This window comes from Chiloscyllium plagiosum, chromosome 26 (assembly GCF_004010195.1).
Source record: "Chiloscyllium plagiosum isolate BGI_BamShark_2017 chromosome 26, ASM401019v2, whole genome shotgun sequence".
Lineage (NCBI taxonomy): Eukaryota > Metazoa > Chordata > Chondrichthyes > Orectolobiformes > Hemiscylliidae > Chiloscyllium > Chiloscyllium plagiosum.
The window spans coordinates 19348934-19366066 of NC_057735.1; the positions used below are offsets into that span (position 1 = coordinate 19348934).

General features: G+C 40.6%; 1 protein-coding gene across 12 annotated transcripts in view; it reads right to left on the reverse strand.

Annotated features, from left to right (window-relative positions):
* The window catches only part of LOC122563182, a 99213-nt gene that overhangs the window by 78113 nt on the left and 3967 nt on the right, over nt 1-17133 (reverse strand). For 5 of the 12 annotated variants that reach the window (XR_006315512.1, XR_006315514.1, XR_006315513.1 and 2 more), the window contains exon 2: nt 12552-12629. The exons of 1 other annotated variant lie outside the window; for it this stretch is intronic. Coding sequence is in view for 1 of the 11 variants with exons in the window: in XM_043716705.1 (XP_043572640.1) it covers nt 12116-12123; nt 12552-12629 (86 nt within the window). In the remaining 10 variants the exon portion in view is untranslated. Of the gene's footprint in view, nt 1-9702; nt 9985-10569; nt 12124-12551; nt 12630-17133 lie in introns of those variants that run through there. 6 more of the 12 variants (XR_006315522.1, XR_006315515.1, XR_006315520.1 and 3 more) reach the window with 5 other exon arrangements.

Genomic DNA, 17133 nt, shown 5'->3' on the forward strand with positions numbered 1-17133 from the left:
TGGATGCGGATCGTTAGGTGTCTTCCTGTTTGTCCTATATAGTGTTTTTTGCAGTCCTTGCATGGGATTTTGTACACTACATTAGTTTTGCTCATCCACAAACTCCATCAACAAACACATCGACCTGGACCCAATATACCGGCCACTACAGCGGACAGCTGAAACTGACAACCGGAAGCGGCAGGGACAGGCCACTATAAATGCCGGAGGAAACACCACAGAAGCGCTTCACAGGAGGCTCCCAAGCACTGAGGATGTCACCTAGACAGGGGACGAAACGTTTGCAACAAAAACTTCCAGCTCGGCGAACAGAACCACAGCAACGAGCACCCGAGCTACAAATCTTCTCACAAACTTTGAAAGAGTCGGTTTCCATGCAGTATGACTAGACAAATTTTATAGAGTCAGTGTCTTATTAAGAAGACTACCTAGGACAGAAAGGGAAGTAAACTTGAAGTCACAGTCTGATTAGTCATGCTCTTACTGATTGATAGAGCTAACAAAAGAGAACAAATGGCTTATATTCAAGGGCCTGCTCTTAATCCATACGTTCATAATATGGGTTGCTGAATGTAAAAATGTTTTATGTTTCATGTTTATGGAAGCAACAGAATCTTTCTTCGTTCATGGTCATTTTTGAAATTTTAAGAGACTCCCTATATTTTGAAATTTACATGTTCAAGGACAGCGAGCACTTTTGCAAATTTCATTAGATGCAGCATTTTTGTTGCTTTGAGAACTGCAGGCTTTTTTTCCTTCATCTGACAAGCTCCTGTGATCAGCATTTCTGCATCTATACATAAGGAGGGAAGGAGAAACACACACTCTCAGCTTCACCTTCTGCTAGGCTGGAGTTAAAAATCTGATCAAATGTTGTGCTTATTAGGGAAAGATTATTTCTTTAAAATCCCCCTCCATTTCAATCCGGAGTCAGGTTCAGTCATGACTATGCATTTAAGCTGCAATTTTCACATTGCATCCCTGAAGATTTGGCTTTGTAACAAAACCGCAGTTTTAAAGCAGCAATAAACTCAGGAATTATAATTGTGTCTGTGTAGAGAAGGACAGAGATCCTTTGGAGATGCAGTTGCTCGCTCCCTCCAACCTCTGAATTATTAAAAATTGCAGACAGACCATGGCGGCCTCCAGGTCTGCATTCAACACTGTCCCCCATCTGCTGCAACCAAGTAGTAAATTGGCCACCTGCAGACATTTGCAAGGAAAACCAGTAAAATGGTAAAGTCATCTTGTATACCTCACCATGGATGTCCAGTACAACCAACATTTTCATGTCTAAATACTACAGATTTTCCTTTCTGCACTTGGATATCCTCAGTTGATCCCCTTTAATTGTTCTTAAGTGACCATATTAGCAAACTGGATTGGCACAACCAAGTACAGGCGATTAGCCCTGCAGTCGTCACCATCTCACCTCAGCAAAAATGACTTGTAGTGGGATGGAGCTAGGGAATTAACATGCATTCGAGCAGCAACATGTTTTTAAAGCACTTTCACGCTTCCAATCACAGTCTCAATGAAAATGGAGAAAAAAAAAACAAGCCATTTCTGTTTTCTTAAAAAATACTTCTCTTCAAATTAGATTTTACTTAAATTATAATAATTCAATACAAAACAAATTTAATGTTTGCAAACTTCTTAGTTGTTGAGATTGAAATCTTCAAACAGAATTCCGAAATTGATATCAATTATACAGTCTACAAACAGGGTCCAAAATAAACCTATGATTGTAGAAAACAACATCTAAAATGTGAATCCAGATAAACATTGCACTGTCATTTACTTCCACCACCTACAGCACAGCACAAAAGGGATTTAAGTGTCAAAAGAACATTAGAAAGCAGGTTGGTATCTGTATTCACTAAATGCTTGGCAACCTTAGGAGGAACACAAGGGTGAAACATTTTAAGCACTGAGCTTCAACAAAAACGTATTCAAATAAAAGGACACTGGTTGAAACATTTCATATCTGCAGATTTCCCATGAGTTTACTCCCAGTAATTCAGAGGAAATAATGTTTTCCAGTGAGGACTGCACACTAAAAATTGTTAAACACTGACACAAGACTGTGTTTTAAATAATGATGGGGGACAAGCTGCAGGATTATCGGCATGTGGAAATTACAAATTCTGATGACAATAAAACAAATTCCTGTTACAAATATACTGGGAGGACTACATGTGTTGGCAAGTCATGGTTCTGCCTGGTTTGGATTCTAGCTCAGAAGTAAATGGGAGCATTGGCAGAGCTGGACTTGGAGGATGTGCAAATGAAGTACTTATTGTGTTGCTTATAAGCACTGGGAAGGTGTCTATAGGTTCTGGAAGGGACGGGGTGAGTTTGGTAGCAGCAGGTGTGTTGTGGGGCAGGGGACAGTCCCATTCACTCCACATGATGTCAAGAAATAGTTGGACACACTGGATACTCTAAGGCTATGCAAACTGACAACATTCCTGTCGGAGTACTGAAGACTTGTGCTCTAGAATTTGCCAGACCTGTAGCCAAGCTGTTCCAAAACAGCTGCAAAACTGGCATCTACCAAACACTGGAAAATAGTCCAATGATGCCCCGTTCATGTTCTGCAAAAGGCAACTCAACTCTTGACCTCATTACAGCATTGGTTCCTGTATGAATTAAAGAGCTGAACGTTCACGGTGAGGTAAGAGTGACAGCTCTTAACTTCAAGGCCACATGTGACTGTGTGTGGCATCAAGAGGTCTTGACAAAATTGGAGTCAAAAGGAATCAGGGAAAACTGTCTGCTGATTGGAGAGCCATACCTAACACATAGGAAGATGGTCGTGATTGTTTTTTTTGGGAGCGGGGGTCAGTCATCTCGAAGGGAGATCTCTGCAGTAGTTCCTCCAGGTACTGTCCCACACCCAACCATCTTTAGCTGTTTCATCAATGATCTTTCCTTCATAAAAAGGTCAGAAGGGCAGATGTTCACCAATGACTGCATAAGGTGCAGCACAAAATGCGTCTCCTCAGATATTACATTCAAATGGAATAACTCCTGGACAATATTCACAGTTAGGCTGAAAAGCAGCAAGAAACATTTTATCACAAATGTCAGGCAACAGTTTTCTCCAATAAAAGACAAACTAACCATTGCCTCTTGACATTCAACAGCATTACCATCACCAAATTCTTCATTATCAGCATCCTGGAGTTTACCAATGGGCAGAAAAGCACTGGACTCGACACACAAACACACGCTCTAAGGGCAGGTCAGAACCTAGGAATATTGTGGCAAGTAACTCACCTCTTCACTCCTCAAAGCCTGTCCACCGTCTACAAGGCACAAGTCAGGAGTACGACAGAATACACCCCTGTACTCCCCACATGCCTGGATGAATGCAGCTCCAACAATGCTCAAGAAGCTTGACACTATCCAGGACAAAGCAGTCCACTTAATTGGCACCACATTCACAATCATCCAATCCCTCCACCACTGATGCTCATTGGCAGCAGTATCTACAAGGTGCATTGCAGAAATTCACCGAAGCTGGTTAGGCAGCATCTTCCAAACACAGGTCCAATTCCATCTCAGAAGGCAACAGCAGCAGATACACGAGAACACCACCACCTGCAAGCACCCTCCAAGCCAGTCACCATCACAATGTGAAAATATACCACTATTCCTTCAGTATTGCTGGTTCAAAGTCCTGGAACTTTGCTACACGATGCCAAGAGGGACATCTATAGCAAATGGACTGTAGTCAAGGAGGAAGATCACCACCACCTCCTCCAAGCCAACAAGGAGGAACAATAAATGTTGGATCACATGCCTATTGCATGACTGCCCTCATTTCAGGAATCAATTGCTATATCCTTTTTAACAAAAACTGAAATCAGTGGGTATCAGGGGGAAAACTCTCTAGTGGTTGAAGTCAGTCTACCTGACACAGAAGAAGATGGGCGTGGTTGTTGGAGGTCAGTCATCTCAGCTCCAAGATATGTCTGCAGGAGCTTTTCAGGGTAGCATCCGAGGCTGAACCATCTTCAGCTAGTTAATCAATGATCATTCCTCCATAAGGGTCAGCAGTGGGGATGTTAGCTGATATCTGCACAATATTCAGCACCAGTCACGACTCTTCATATACTGAAGCAGTCCATTTGCGCCACACAATGACCATCACCAATAAGAGACAGACAATCAAACCACCACTCTTTGACATTCACTGGTGTTACCATTACTAAATTCCCCACAACATCCTGGGAGTTACCATTGACCAGAAACTCAACTGGACTCACCTCAAGTACAGTGGCTACAACAGCCGTTCAGAAGCTAGGAGTACTGCAGCAAGTAATTCACCAGCTGACTCCACCATCTACAAGGCACAAGTCAGGAGTGTGATGGAATACTCCCCACCTGCCTGGACAGGTGCAGCTCCAACAACACTCGACGTTTGACACCATCTGGGACAAAGCAGCCTACGTGATTGGCACCACATCCACAAGCATCCACCACCAATGCTCAGTATAAACTGCTGCTATCTACAAGATGCACTGCAGACATTCACCAAAGATCCTCAGACAGCACCTTCCAAACCCATAACCACTTCCATCTAGAAGGTAAAGGGCATCAGATACATGGGAACACCACCACCTGCAAGTTCGCCTCCAAGCCACTTACCATCCTGATATCGAAAATAAATCAACATTCCTTCACTGTTGCTGGGTCAAAATCCTGGAATTCTCTCCCTAATGGCATAGTGAGTCAACTCACAGCAGGGGCACTACAGCAGTTCAAGAAGGCAGCTCTCCACTATCTGCTCAAGTGCAACTAGGGACAGGCAATAAATGTTGGCCTAGCCAGCGACACAAAATCTCACAAATGAACATAAAAAAATTCCTCCCTTTGGTAGGGAGATTAATATTGCACACAGTATTAAAGGTACCAAAGTTTTGCCATATTGCAAGACTTTCTTACTGTTATACCATTCTCTATTAAATATGAACATATCATTGGTATTTTTTACCCTCTATTGTTGTACATGCAAGATATGATCCAATTGTAAGTTCTTCTCAATCTTTTCTAGTTTCTCACCTTTCAACAAAAAAAAAATAACTCTGCTATTCCATTCTTCTTGGATTTTCCAGACAACATCTCCTTTTCCATTCCCAACTCCTAAGGCATACAAAATGGAATGCTCTTATCTACAAGAATGAGGAAGAATGCTGGAAGACATGAACTGAGCAGAGGGCAACCTGCATCTGTGTAAAGCAAGTGTCAAGCAAAGATTTCCCTTTACACTTTGCTAGTGCTAATGTAACATTTCATTCTACTCCTCCTCCTCCGACAGAATTTTTAAAACGTTTACACTCCAATTATTCATAATTTAGCAAAGGTTATTTATTGACCTGAAATCTGCTACTTCACTTTCTCTCCACAAGTTACTGTTAACAGTTTTTACTCATTTCTATATATATTTTTAAAAAAAGCAAAGTAGAAACAGATGGAGAAACAGAAAGGGAAAGACAGAAGTGCGAGATATGGATTAGAGAGCCTTGTCAACTACAGCGGCAGGGGGTCCTCGGTTGAAGAAGAAGAACGACTAGATCTTTCAGAGGACTCCCTCAATCATCAGAACAAATGCAAGAAACTGGGAAAATGTGATGAAGTTCTTACTGGAGGCAGGTTGAGAGTCAAGGTAACAGAGGAAGTCAGTTAGTTTTTAATGGATATAAAAGGGGCCAGCCTATTCCTAAAAAAACAGAAAATGTTGAGGAAGGGAAGAGAGGAGTCAGAGATAAGCCAGGTGAAAGCGATAGCAGAATGGAAATTGAATGACAAATTGATACATTTTTCCAATACTAGACAAGAGAGGGAAGTAATATGACGTCATCCATGTAACTCAGAAAGCCCTGGGGAAGGACCAGAGTAGGACTGGAACAAGGAATGTTTCACGTATCCAACAAACAGCCAGACATAGCTGGGGCCCATACAGGTATCCATGACCACAACTTTTATGTGGTTGAAGTGGGAAGAGTTAAAGGATAAGTTGGTCAAAGTAAGGTCAAGCTCAGCCAGGGGAGGGTGGTAGTGGTGAATGGGGACGGTTCAGGCCTTCTCTCAAGGAAGAAATGGAGAGCCCTCAGATCATCTGATGGGGGATGGACATGCAGAGATACAGCATGTCCGTGTTGAAGAGGTACCAGGTAAACTGAAAATTTTGAAACCAAACGTTAGTGTTTATTAATAAAAGGAGCAATCTAATTGCTTTCGTGAGGAGTTATGAAGTTTAGTATCAATGCTGTAGAAGGTTGGTTCAACCACACCTGGAGTGTTGTGTGTAGTTTTGATCTCCTTACTTTACGAAAGATCTTATTGCCCTACAGGGAATGCAAAGAAGAGTTATCAAATTTGTTCCCAAGACAGAGGAATTGTCCATGAAGAGAGATTGGGCAAACTGTGCCTATATTCTCTAGAGTTTCAAAGAGTGAAAGGTAATCTCACTGAAACCTACAAAATATTTGAAAGGGATGAATAAATATATACAGGCAAGATATAATTTTTATTTCCTCAATCTCAGAATACAAAAGTTAATGCATAATCATCTTTTATTTAGTGAATGCCACTGAAGAGTTAAATTTTGTTGGCATGTACTGTCCACACTGAACCTCAGCTCGTCAACTATAAATGCAATAGTGAAATATATTCAAGATATTTCATATAAAGCTCTCAAATCCACACATTTAGATCATTGTACAAATACACATAAGGAAAATATGACTTATTAACCCTGTTAATAAGACTCTGAAAACTGAGAAGAAAGTCTCAGCTAACAAAAGAACAAATCTTCCAATCACTTCTGCTTCCGAAGCAATTTAAAGCTCCTACTATATAGAGCTTAAATCTGCAGTGCGTTTTCAAGCTTCTAGTTTATGTCTGTAATCAGAGGGAAAATCCCAGCATGCTTAGCACAATTTCTTATTTTGTAAAATGCTGTCATTGACATATGGGTACCTTAAGAAAACATTTAAATTTAAATGCAAATGTTAACAGATTTTTACAGTAATGTTAAATATTTAGGGAGGAGAATTGTTTTAATGATTTGTTGCCATAGCAACCCAACGTCAGGCAACCTTCTATCATATATATGATCATTCTGGGCCCCATAGGCACACTGGGAATTGTAGTCTTATTTACACAGAATCTCAATTTCAGTTAGACCAAATCTGACAATGTAGGTGATGTTGCAACAAAGATTAGACAGACCACCAACTGACAACTTTCAAAATTACCACTAATGAAAATATAAATGAACTGTTGTGACTATTAAAGACACATTGCTCTGATAGGAGGACAATTCCAGTCACTAATTGCATCCAGAGTAAATTTAGAAAATTCAAATTAATTTGCAAATATCACATTTATAATTGAAAGTTCTTCTGCAAAAGCGTAGCAGCACAATAAGAGATGTTCACTTTTTGATACCCATATCTTGCAATTAGTTTTATTGTGTAGCCCTTCCTGATCTGCAGTACCCACTGCCTGCTTGGGATGAACGTAAAAGATCCAATGACTTGAAGAACAGGGGAGATCATCCTGTTGTCTTAGTCAATACTCATTCCTCAGAAAACAATCACATAAACAAATTACCAGTACCAATATCTTATCGTTCTTTGTGGGAAATTATTTTATGTAAATTAGCTGCTACATTTCCTACACTAAACAATAACGATAAAGTAGTTAAATGACTGCAAAGTGCTTTGAAATGCTCAGTGGTTATGAAAAGCATTATACAAGTGGAAATTTTTAATTCCTAAACCTCCAAATAGTCACAACATGAGTGTTAATGGTTATTGGATTAGCTATCCAGAACCACCAGCTAATGTTCAGGAGACATGGGTTTGAATCCCACCATGGTAGATGGTAAAATTTAACTCAATGGAATCTGAAATAAATAATGACCATGTCACCATTTCAACTGTCATAAATAGCTGAGAAGGAACGTCACCGTCTTTATCTGAGCTGGCCAAAAACAACGTGATTGACTCGTTGCTGCTATGGCAGCTAGGGGTGGGCACTGAATGTTAGCCTACACAATAAGGCAGAAGTGGGTACTGCAGATCAGGAAGGGCTACACAATAAATCTAATTACAAGATATGGGTATCAAAAAGTGAACTACCAGCTGAAATCACAAGGTATTATTTTTAGATGTCACAAAATGGCAGTTTGTGGACAGGAGAAGAGGTAACCAATTTTGGCATCATGATTAGCGGTAACGTGAATAACACAAAAATGTCTGCGATAATTATCAAAATAACAAGTTATACATGTGGATTAATGAATCATTTCAAAGAGATTTACATTAAAATTGTACAACTGGGTGAATAAAAAGGTCTCACGAAACAAAATTGGTTGCTTGGCTGCTGATATATATGTCAAGCTGCTATAAAGCTACTTCGTGTTCCTGCACAATTACTTCCATTGCAAAACGTCCAAGAGTGAACACATGAAATAACATGTCCTTGACAAGGTTGAATAAAAGACAAATGCACAAGTCTCAGTGGGAAATCTTCCAGTAATTTCAGAATTAACTGATAAAGCAGCACTGGTACACCACAGAACATGTCCCCTAACCACAACAGGGCACTTCGTGAGCTCCACAGTACTTATTCACCCCCACATAATCCTAATGTTATGTGCTAATCTCAAACTGGAAACATCAGGCAAACAAACAACTGCAATAGTTCAGCCAACGACATCTCGAACCTAGGTCTGTGCTGACATACTTTCATACTTCCTTTCTCCAGAAAGCATGAAAAATAAAGTATCTCATCTGCAATGGAGATCCCATTCAACAGGGGCTACATATATTAGTTGCAGAATGGAGAGGATTAAGAAATTCCTCTGTAACCATGATTGACTTTGTATGTAACCATCCCCTACTTCTCCACCAAAATGAAATGAATGATCATCCTGGCATTTACACAGCATGTTGAGTGAATCGACTAGCTGCAAAACACAACTACTTCTCATTCATTGACTGACATTTTGGTGTGAACAGATACCCTGGACAGGATGTGCCCTGTGGACCTTTGAACTCTACCATCAAACTCAAATGGGGATAAGAGGCCTTCATGAGGTGGGAAACACTCAGTGTGATTTTCTCCAGGGCAGCCAATTAAGGACAGCGGAAGTGCTGTCAAAGGCCATCTGGTCCACTGAAAGGTTGATGTCTTCAGTCAAGTTATATACCCAACACCTGACAGAGCCTGAAGGCAGAGGTAAATTCCCAGTTTACCTGTTAAATGGCCATAATAGGATTGATCTGGACATTTTAATAGCCCTGCAGATGCCACCCTCTCCTTAATCCCACAATTGGGAAAATGTCAAGGTGCAGACTGAGACACAGAACTAGCATGGAGTTGAATGTGAAATTTCCTGCTTGTTTGTCCTTTTCCGGATCCTGATGAGGGCTAAAGATCCATGCCTCTCACTCAAAAGGCAATATTCAATACCTTGTTATACTTCACTTCAATGCTGGACATTTTATTTCTCTATTTTCTAAGGCCTTGTGATTAAAGATGCTGTACCTAGGTACCTGTGTACCAAAGATGATGCTGTAAGTGGCAACATATAAACTTTTCGCTGTATTCATTGCTTATGTGACACTAAAGCTAATTCAATTCATTCAAGTACGCAAAATTAATGTACTATATTGTCATATGTAACATTCTTACATTTTATTAAAAGTGCAGTGTATTGGTAGAGTTTATTTAAAAAACAATTTATGTTTGTTGATTTGATAGATTCATTACTCAAAACGTATTATAGAATTAGAGAAAATCCCAAGTCAGAAAGCTGTATGTTCAAGTCCCACACTACAGACATTTTGTTTCTTGGGTCAAAACCAATGGAGGTTCCATATTGTGACTAACAGTCATCTGGCAATGTGTGCTCTGATTGAGTCAACTGGTAGCTGGAGAAGGAGTTTACTGTCCAATCAACATCTTGCAATTTGTTGATCAGGTGAGACAGATAGAGAGAAAAAGACAAAAGAGAAAACACTTCAATTTTGAATTGTCCTCTATTTAATTTTAAAATTTGATCAGCAATCCAATGAACATTAGGGAGGGGGACCCCTTCCACACATTATAATCATGGTCATAGTTAGGGTCAGGAAAGCGGGAAATCATGTACCTCAAAGCCTCTACAACCAGAAAGTTTCACTCAGAATTCATCAACAAACATTTAATAGGCTTTCAAATACCCACAACTTGCTCCTGGGCAAGTAACCAGGACAACTGTGATCCCATCTCCAGGAAAACTGCCTACAAGAAGAATGGTGCAGGCCAGCAGGTAGTATGAATTTTCATGCCTCCCCACTTCCAGACTCACCCTCATCCTGTTCAAAATTCTGGAATTAAGTGGGCAGCACAGTGGCTCAGTGATTAGCACTGCTGCCTCACAGTGCCAGGGACCTCTGTTCGATTCCAGCCTTGGGCAACTATCTGTATGGAGTTTTGCACACTCTCCCTGTGCCTATGTCTGCTCCCTGTGTCTGCTCTGGTTTCCTCCCACACTCCAAAGATGTGCAGGTTAGACAAATTGGCCAAGCTAAATTGCCCATAATGTTCAGGGATGTGTAGGTTAGGTGCATTAGTCAGGGTACATGTAGAGTAGTATGGGAATGGACATGGGGAGGGGGAATACTCTTCAGAGGGTTGGTGTGGACTTGTTGAGCCAAAGGGCCTGTTTCCACACTGTAGGGATTCTATAAGAAAAAATGTAGTAAGAAAATCATGGTTGAAACAGCAGTGCAGTAGGGTGGGAGTGCTGAACTCTTGTAGGTCGTCTCTTTCAAATTAAAGCAAGGCACTGTTTGCCCTCAAGCCGTGAGGGAATTTTGAACAGCAAGGAAGTAATCCCTAGTGTTGTGGATGTCATGCTGATGAAGCATATTGCTTTGTTTTGGATAGTATAGAGTTTTGAGCACTGTTTGAGCTCATCCTAGTATCGCATCACACTCCTATCTTGTGCCTTGTTGATAGTTGATGAAGCTTTGGGAAATTGGGAAGCAGGTATTTGTCCTAATCAATTTCTGGTCAACAACAATCCCTAGGATTTTGATAGCAGGGGTTTCAGCAATGGTTATGCAGTTGTCGGTTTAGGCGATATCCTTAGACTGTACTATTCGAGATGATATTGCATTGGAATTCCTCCAACTAGACTTCATGAAATATTAAAAAGAATCTCAAAACCAATGGACATAGTGCTGTAAACAAAACCCTCAGCAAAAATACATGGATTAAATTCAGGCAGTGACTCATTATTGCTTCTATGATCCTTTAGCATTGAGTAGGGAAATGGATAATTAAATCTTTGTCCACCTGAGGGCCAAGTGCTGCATCATCACCAGACAACAGGAGAGATGTTTAGACCCGTGGTGAACTGATCATGTTGACTGGACTAGTTTCTCCATGGAAAAGGATAGCATTGTTTCAATGATCATGCTTGGCTGGAGTGTGCACGAAATACACAAAAGAGGATTTGGTCTCAGACCTCCTGAACAACAGGAAAATATTTGAAATGGCTATGAAATGTTGATGTAAAGCTCTGAAAAAAATAAAGGGACTAAAACTGAAGCAACTTACTGCAGGAAGAATCATCAGGTATGGTCAGTTTCACTCAGGGCTACAATCAATGCTGGATGGACCAGCCATGTTGAAAAATCATAATGATCCTGGTCTGGAAGTGTCTACAATCATGAGGGTCAGGAATATTGTTTGCTCATGGACTTACAGTTCTCACTGGAAAGACCATTTGTTTGGAGGATTACAAGTATCAACCAAATCCAAGACATGAGGTTTCGCCTGTGGTTTCTCAAAGCTCCTCCCCACCCCTCCCTCATTAAGTTATGGTGACCGCGTACTCTGGGTGGGAGCAGAAGTTGTATTTTGAAAGGATTGAAGTTAGAAGAATCAATTGAAGTGTTGTGTCCTTTAGAGAGTTTGTTTTTTAAAAAAAAATCAGGGCGTCAGAGGATGTTGTTTTAGTAGAAACATCAAGTTTATACTTGAACCGAATCCTGTATCCATGCAATTCTGTTCTCTTTAAAATTCTGAAGTCCAAAAGCCATACCTCATCGCCTATGAGGGAAGTCAAACAGGAAATAATCAATGGCTTCAAAAGGAAATTTGTTCAGCACTTGAAAAGGTAAAGGTTATGCAGATAGTCCCAGTCCCTGTGTGCTATCTAGATTGCTCTGGAGAACCAGAACGAACTCAGCGAGCTGAAAGGCTTCTTTCTGTCATACAATAACATTGTAAATCAGCTCCAAAAGTGAAGTAAAATCATGTTAGTATTTTTACAAAAAACAAAAGATCCTGATTTGTTAAAGTTTAGATTCCTGTTGTATACTTCTCAACTGTTAGCTTTTACAAATTGAATTATTGTAATATAGATGCTAAGTATGGTGCACTTTGCTTATTTTCTATTCAGACCCAGCTTGAATCTCCTTAAAAGTTGCCAGGAATTGATTTTGGAACTGGAACTAAAATTTAAAATGGTTACCTACCCTGCACTTATCTTGCTGTAGTGTTGGCATATCTGCAGTTTTCTCATGCTGAACTTGCTGAGGAAGCAGGTCCTGCTGCTGGAAGACAAGGATAAATATCTCAGCATTTGCTGCAACTTAGCGCTACCTCTGTATAATACTGAGTCATGAAGGCTAGAGATTGTAGATTCCATTTCCAGTCTCTCATCAAGGAAGCTGATGCCAAGCAAAGTAGTAAAATGCTAAATTAGGACTAGTGGCTTTGAGATAGATGTTGAGGAGACAATTCCTACCAGTTCACACAGTCACCCTCCATGTTTATGAAGTGACTTTAGAATAGCTGCCTGAACTGAATAGGATTAAGCTTGGCTAATGGGCACAGCTGCTAATAACACATGACAAACATGAAAAACAATTTGCCATCATACTGCACTTGAGAGCATAGCATTCCAAAGATGCAAACAAAACATTTACCATAAAATTCACATCACCAAATGACCAAAAGTTTGATCAAAGAGAATGCTTTTGAGATCCTTATAAGAATAATGTAGAGGGGAAATGGATGAGGTGAATCGGGAGACAATTCCAAAAGATTAATGTCCTATCAGCAGAAGACACTGTGAGCAATAACTGAACAATTAAAATCAGGGATACACAAACATCTGAATTAGAAGAATACAAAGTTACAGGGCTGGAAGGAGAATACGGTAAAAAGGGCAAGGCTATGGAATGCTTTGCAAAAATTTAAAATTCCCATCGTTGTTGAGATATGCCTTAACCAGAAGCTGATCAGTAAGCATGAGTGAGATGGAGGGGTCATTGGGATTAAATGCCATATGAGAGATGGTAAACAGATGGATGATTTCAAAGATAGAATATAGGAGACCAACAAGACATTTTAAAATAAGCAAACCTAGAGGTAACAAAGTAAGACAGTTTCAACAGCAGATGAGGAGAGTCAGGGCAGAACTTGATGCGAGGGTGGAAATTGGCATCTTAATGGTAGGCTTAACATACGATAAATGGCTGAGGATCTTGGGATTGTATTCATTAGAGTTTAGAAAGTTCAGGGGAGATCTATTAAAAACAGAAGGTAATGCATGGCTTAAAAAGGGTGGAAGCTGGGAATTTGTATTCGTTAGGCAGGGAGACTAGGACACGTGGGCACAGCCTTAGAATTAGAGGGGGTCAATTTAGAATGGAAATGAGAAGACATTTCTTCAGCCAGACAGTGATGGGCATCTGGAATTCATTGCCACGGAACGCAGTGTAGGCCGGGACGGTAAATGTCTTCAAGACAGAAATTGATACATTCTTGATCTCGCAAGGAAATAAGGACTCCGGGGAGAGTGCAAATGGAATTGAAATGCCCATCAGCCATGATAAAATGACGGAGTGGACTCGATGGGCCGAATGGCCTTACTTCCACTCCTATGTCTTAATGATAGTAGTCAAATATGGTAGCAGAATTGTGAATGGTTTGATTCAGTCTCAAACATTTGAGGGCCAGAAACAGATAGACAGCACAAGTGTGCGGGACGGTGGCTCAGTGGTTAGCACTGCTACCTCACAGCACCAGGGTCCCAGGTTCAATTCCACGCTTGGGTGATTGGAGTTTGCGCATTCTCCGTGTCTGCATCGGTTTCCTCTGGGTGCTCCGGTTTCCTCCCACAGTCCAAAGATGTGCAGATAAGGCGAATTGGTCACTCTAAATTGCCCATTCTAAATTGCCCATAGTATTATGTGCATCATTCAGAGGGAAACGGGTCTGGGGGGGTTACTTTTCGGAGGGTCAGTGTGGACTTGTTGGGCCGAAAGGCCTGTTTCCACACTGTAGAGAATCTAATCAAGAAATAGATGACAGCAAGAACAGAGGACTGAAAATAATGCTGTTGGTTTTGTCAGTATTTAAATTGGAGAAAACTTCCGTTCACCCACTATTGTATGTTGGGCAAGCAATCTCGCATGTTAAAGACAATGGAGGGAGAAATGATCTAATCAGGCAGTTTAGATTCTGGAGCAGGCAGGACATGAACCCAGGAAGGGTCAAAGAGGGGCTGAAAAGACACAGCTTTTTTTTGTCAATGTGCATGCAGAAATAATTCCTAAGAGGGCCCTCTTGTGACACAATGGTAGTGTCCCAGACCCTGGACTGAGGGGCCTGGGTTCAAGTCCCACCTGCTCTAGAGGGGAAAAATAATATCTTTTCAACAGGTTGATTAGAAAATAGGTTGAATTTTTTAAAATCCAGAAATAGATACTATGATTGAAATAATAACATGAGGAAACACGTAGAAGGGCCATCTAAGACCCACACTGCAGGAAAAGAAGCCAATGCATGTGATTGTCTGGCTATGGCCAATTTATTAAGAATGGAACCAGCTAATTGCAATTCCAACCTGCTGGATAATAGTGAAGAGCCACTGGATGAGAATACCCATTCAAGTGGGGTACAAGCCAATGCTCACTGAATTAACCCCTTGCAAAAATGCAGGGAAAGAGGAGAATATTAAAAAGTCCTTGGTCCTTATTTCACACTGTCCTTACATGTTACAGCATTGCATTAAAGTATCAATAGCTGGGAAACTTTACTCAGCAGGGGACAGAATTACTCAGTCATTTATTCAGGTGATAGGACTATTGTTCCTCTCTGCCAGAACTGTCCAATTCAGCTTCAAACACCAGCTTTTTAACCATCCCAAATTGCCTTTTGAAAGTTTCCATGGAATCCAATTCAATCATCCTTTCATATAATGCACAGTAGATTTAAACTACTTGATGAAATAATCTTTGTTCGCTTCTAGGTCTTCTGAGAATGGCTTTAAATATGCTTCCGGACCCAACTGTCAGAAAAAAGTCTCTCCCCAGTTGTTCCTAAAATCCCTCAATTCTGAATATCTGTTACATATCCCCAGTCTTGTCTACTTGGAGGGAAGTCCGAGCTTCTTCTATCTTCCAAGTAACTGACGTCCCTCATCCCCAGTTCATCTGGTACTTCCCCAGTGTACCCTGTACCAACCTGTGTTGTCCTTCCTATGTAGTTTGACCTCCAAAACACACAATGACCAAGGCTTAGGTCTATAAAGGTTTAGCACAATTTCATTGATTTTGTATTCAATTTCCTTATTTTAAAACGCCAGTATTCATACACATTTTTAGGTAAGTTGTCAACTCGCTCTGCCACCTTTAAAGATTTGTGAATATGTACTCAGGAGGTCTTTTTGTTCTTGCATGCTAACTCTTCAAAGCAACACCGTTCAGATTATACTGCCTCTTCTTTTGTTCCTCTCAAAGCTAATCACTTCATACATACTCACTGCAACTGCATCTGCCACATGTCTGCCCATTTCACTAGTCCACTGATGTCCCCTTGAGCTATGACTGTCCAGCTCACTACTTGCAACACTTTCAAGTTCTGAATCACCCACATGCTTCAAACTTGAATTCCCACAGCCAGTACAGCTTTTTATGCATAAAGAAAAAGCCACTAACATATTAGCAACCCTGATAGATCCCACTGCATTCCTCTCTCAAATTAAAAAGACATTTATTCACCTCTGTTTCCTAACTCTTAATATTATAAATTATGTACCAATGGTATTATAGTCCCTGTAATGCAATGTGTTTCTATTTTCTGAAGAGATCTGCTCTGATTTTATTGTCTTTTGAAAGAGCACATTTATACCCATCTTCTGAACCACCTTTGTAGTCCTCTCTTCAACTTCCAAGACAGAATCCAATCAATTTTCACAGATATAATTTGGCTTTAAGAAATTCATGCTGGTTGCCAGTTATTGCTTTTCCAAGTGAGAATTAAATATCCCCTCTGGGGTCTCTGGTAGTTTTCTTTCACTAATGTTAGACTGATTGACATGTATTTACCAGATTTACTTCTCTCTTCCATTGCTGTAATATTTGCAATTATTCAGAATGAAAGACTGCAATAGAGACACAATGATTCCTGCTCAGTCTTCTCTGAGTAACCCAGGGTATATCTCCATTAGACCAGGTGACTGCCCACTGCTCACAGTGCTTATTCTATCCAATATACTCTCTTTTCCTCTTTCCTACTGTGACATTAACTTCATTGATTTAGCACCTCAGTCACACCCTGTCTCCACAAGAAAACTTTGTTTGCCTCTAATTAACTGACCATTCTTTGGATTATTTTAAAAATGTGGAGGCTCTCTTATATCAAACATGCATTTCTTTCTCACATTCACTCTTTATCATCCATAAGTTATTTTTCAATTATCCCTTGCCCTCGCTGGTTTTCTATTTCATTCCAGAACTAGAATCAACACAAGTCCCAAACTCTGGATTAATAGTGCTGGAAGAGCATCCAAGGCAGTTCAGGCAGCATCCAAGGAGTTTCAAAATCGACGTTTCGGGCAAAAGCCCTTCATCAGGAATAAAGGCAGTGAGCCTGAAGCGTGGAAAGATAAGCTAGAGGAGGGTGGGGGTGGGGAGAAAGTAGCATAGAGTACAATGGGTGAGTGGGGGAGGGGATGAAGGTGATAGGTCAGGGAGGAGAGGGTGGAGTGGATAGGTGGAAAAGGAGATAGGCAGGTAGGACAAGTCCGGACAAGTCATGGGGACAGTG